Source organism: Triticum dicoccoides, unplaced genomic scaffold, assembly GCF_002162155.2.
Source record: "Triticum dicoccoides isolate Atlit2015 ecotype Zavitan unplaced genomic scaffold, WEW_v2.0 scaffold196423, whole genome shotgun sequence".
Classification (NCBI taxonomy): Eukaryota; Viridiplantae; Streptophyta; class Magnoliopsida; order Poales; family Poaceae; genus Triticum; species Triticum dicoccoides.
This window is the reverse complement of record NW_021232453.1, coordinates 1-3,333: the sequence shown is the minus strand read 5'-3', so window position 1 is coordinate 3,333 and position 3,333 is coordinate 1. Positions and strand designations below refer to the sequence as shown.

Genomic DNA, 3,333 nt, shown 5'->3' with positions numbered 1-3,333 from the left:
CCGGCAGGCAACCGAAGGACGCTCCCGACGACGAACCGGCGTCACCCTACTCCTCCGCGCCAACCTTGCTGGTACATTGCACCTTGAACATCGGCGAAGCCCGTGTCCATTATATGGACATGGTGCGGGAGGAGCAGTTCTGGGAGGCGTAGGCCGACGCCGCCTACAACTACCACCTCCTCCAGGAGCACTTGCAAGTGGAGGAGCAGCTCGCCGCCGGTATGGTGGTCGTGCCGGACGCGGACCTAGTGGAGCAGGACAAGTTGCTTGAGTCCTACCACTCCGCCCACGAGATCCGCCTTGCCCGCTGGCTGTACTTCCAACGGGTGGCGGTCGCCTACAAGGAGTGCGACGACGTGGGTGAGGCGGTGTTCGGCGAGACCAACAAGGAGGAGCAGGACATCACCGAGGCTGCGACCCGCTGCGACAACCTTGAAGCCGACAGGTCCGCAGACGTCACCGACAGCGAGGAAGTGTAGTGCACGGTAGGTCGCCATCGCTCGTGCCCCTGGAAGGCCACTGCTCCTCCCCTCCCGTCGATGCCAAGCCTGGTGGGCTCTGCATCGGCGGTCGATTAGTCGCTCTGCGACTTCGTGGAGGCGGACAACTCCACTTTTCGGGTCTCCGGAGGTGGAGTTGTAGAGCGCCGAGGCGGAACTGAAGAAGACAAAACGTCAGTTCTCGAGGTGCATTGCCAGACTGAGGGAATGGACGCCGCCACGTCGGCGGCCATTTAGATTAGGTATTAAATGTACATTCAGATCCGCCGCCGCCGCACCGCTTAGTTGCCGGACACGCGGAACGGATGCCACCGCCGATGCTCCACCGCTTAGTTGATGTAAATGTAATGAAATCTGTCATTTTATATGATATGAAATTTGGTCATGTTTACACGAATTTCGCCCGGTTGGGTCGAACTGTTGTTAATATGTGTCTAAGATGGGATTTGGCCTCCTACATCCATGTTCGTGGACAGATGCGGGAGGAAATTTGCGGATTGTCGTTGGAGATGCCCTTAGTTTGTTATGCATGTTGCAAATCGACGCGCGAAAATCTTGGTGTTGTTCGGTTGTGAACCTTGGCGTATGCATGCACCTCGATCGCTCCACCGTCTGTTTGCCGCGAACGGCTCTCCCGAGTCGCCGGAGTAGGACGACTGTGGAGCATCGATACAAACACGGCCATCCCCGTCCGGCGTGTCGCCGTCACGCCTGCTCGGAGCGCGCCCGCGCCGCCGTGACCGCGCGCGTGTCATAGCTCAGAACATTATTTTTCAGGGCGTCGCCATCGCGGCGCTGTCATGCATCATCATGCAGCAGAGAAAGCCGCGCACGGACAGCAGCACAGCAGGCTCTCGTCTCTTTCCTCGCCCGTCGCCAGCACGAGGCAAAAATAGCATCCATGCAAGCGCAGCGCAGCGGTAGCCACTCACGGCCCGGTACGTAGATGTAGACGGCGGAGGCCCGCGCGACGTGGCAGCGGGTGGCCAAGTTCCGTTCCGCCATTCCAGCCAGCTCGCATGACTGGGACGGACGGACGGACGGACGCGTACGAGGTAACCAACCAACCACCCACCCCACCCCTCGCGTGCAACCAGCCAAACCACGCGCAGACGACGACGGCGATCGATCGGAGCCCGGAGCCCCCTCCTCCTCCGGCCGCCGCCCAGGTAGCGATCACGACCACGACCACGATCGCACCCGCCTCGCACGCGCGCGCGTGACTCCGCCCGCCGTCGATCAGGTAATTAATTGGTTTGGTATGTATGATCTCCTTCTCGTCCGGCCCCCGATCAGGGCTGGCATAAACGTGTGATTTCGTTGGATACTGATACTGATTACGGCCGCCGACCGATCGATCTGGTGGATCTTATTCTGTGCGTGGGTGCGTGCGCAGATGAGTGTGTCAGGGTCGGAGAGCGGGGCCTCGGCAAACAAGCCCAAGTGTATGTCACCATGATTGTGCCGCATTCTTTGATTTGATTTCCCTATTTTGCCGAGAGAAACAAAAATGCAGGCGCGCGTGCTCCTGTGACTGATTAAATTCCCGTTCCATTTTGGCAGATTCTAAATTCACGCAGCAGGAGCTCCCGGCATGCAAGCCGTTGCTAACTCCCGGAATCGTAATTATTACTCCATTCGTTTCTCTTGTGATGATCGTTGCAAATGTAACATCGATTTATCAACCTGAATGTAACATGAAACCTTCGATTGATAGGTCATAGGCGCCTTCTCGCTCATCGGCATCATCTTCGTCCCGATAGGGCTCGCGTCCCTGTCAGCGTCGCAGGAGGTGAAAAATTCAGACAAGCGCAGATGCAGTGCTATATGAACAAAATGCATTTCATCTTTGCTGTTCCCTAATTTGCCGCTACTGCAGAATGCAGATTGTTGAATTGATAGATCGATACGATGTGGAGTGTGTTACCGCCAGCGACAAGATCGGGTTCATCCAGGACTCCAAGGCCAACAAGGCGTGCACCAGAAAGATCACGGTGGGATTCAGAGACACATTTTCTCATTCAGAAATGCGCCTGAACTTGAACAGAGGCAGCCCTGAAGATAACAGCTGGGCGTCTTTGTGTTCAGGTGCCCAAGCCGATGAAAGGCCCCATACACGTCTACTACCAGCTGGAGAACTTCTACCAGAACCACCGGCGGTACGTCAAGAGCCGGAGCGACCAGCAGCTGCGCGACAAGGACTACAAGGACCCTAAGGCGGTGATCAAGGCCTGCGACCCGGAGGCCACCACCGGCGACGGCTCCCTCATCGTGCCTTGCGGCCTCATCGCCTGGAGCCTCTTCAACGACACCTACGCCTTCTCCGTCAACAAGAAGTCGGTGACGGTGAACAAGAAGGACATCGCCTGGGCCAGCGACAAGAACAGCAAGTTCGGCAGCAACGTCTTCCCCGTCAACTTCCAGAAGGGCGGCCTCATCGGCGGCGGCAACCTCAACGACAAGCTACCTGTCTGTCACTAATCAAGTGCAGATATAAGAGCTTCTGACGCGGCATGCATTCTGAACTTGGGCTGCATTCATTGAAATTTTGTAACAGCTGAGCGAGCAGGAGGACCTGATCGTGTGGATGCGGACGGCGGCGCTGCCGACGTTCCGGAAGCTGTACGGGCGGATCGAGGCGGACATCATGGCGAGCGACGAGATCACGGTGGTGATCCAGAACAACTACAACACGTACAGCTTCGGGGGCACCAAGGCAGTGGTGCTGTCCACGGCGTCGTGGATCGGCGGCAAGAACAACTTCATCGGCGTCGCCTACGTGGCCGTCGGCGGCATCTGCCTCCTCCTCGCCATGGGCTTCGTCGTCCTCTAC

The 3,333-nt window shown here is 57.7% G+C and overlaps 1 protein-coding gene across 1 annotated transcript; it reads left to right on the top strand.

The window, feature by feature from the left end:
- Positions 1-1,710: 1,710 nt before the first annotated feature.
- On the top strand, positions 1,711-3,330 carry LOC119344978 (ALA-interacting subunit 1-like; the record flags this gene model as incomplete). Its single annotated transcript, XM_037615244.1, has 7 exons — positions 1,711-1,743; positions 1,897-1,945; positions 2,064-2,122; positions 2,218-2,292; positions 2,387-2,494; positions 2,589-2,969; positions 3,058-3,330. Coding segments are annotated over exons 2-7 (945 nt in total), but the record flags the coding sequence as incomplete, so codon positions are not given.
- Between the last annotated feature and the right edge of the window lie 3 nt (positions 3,331-3,333).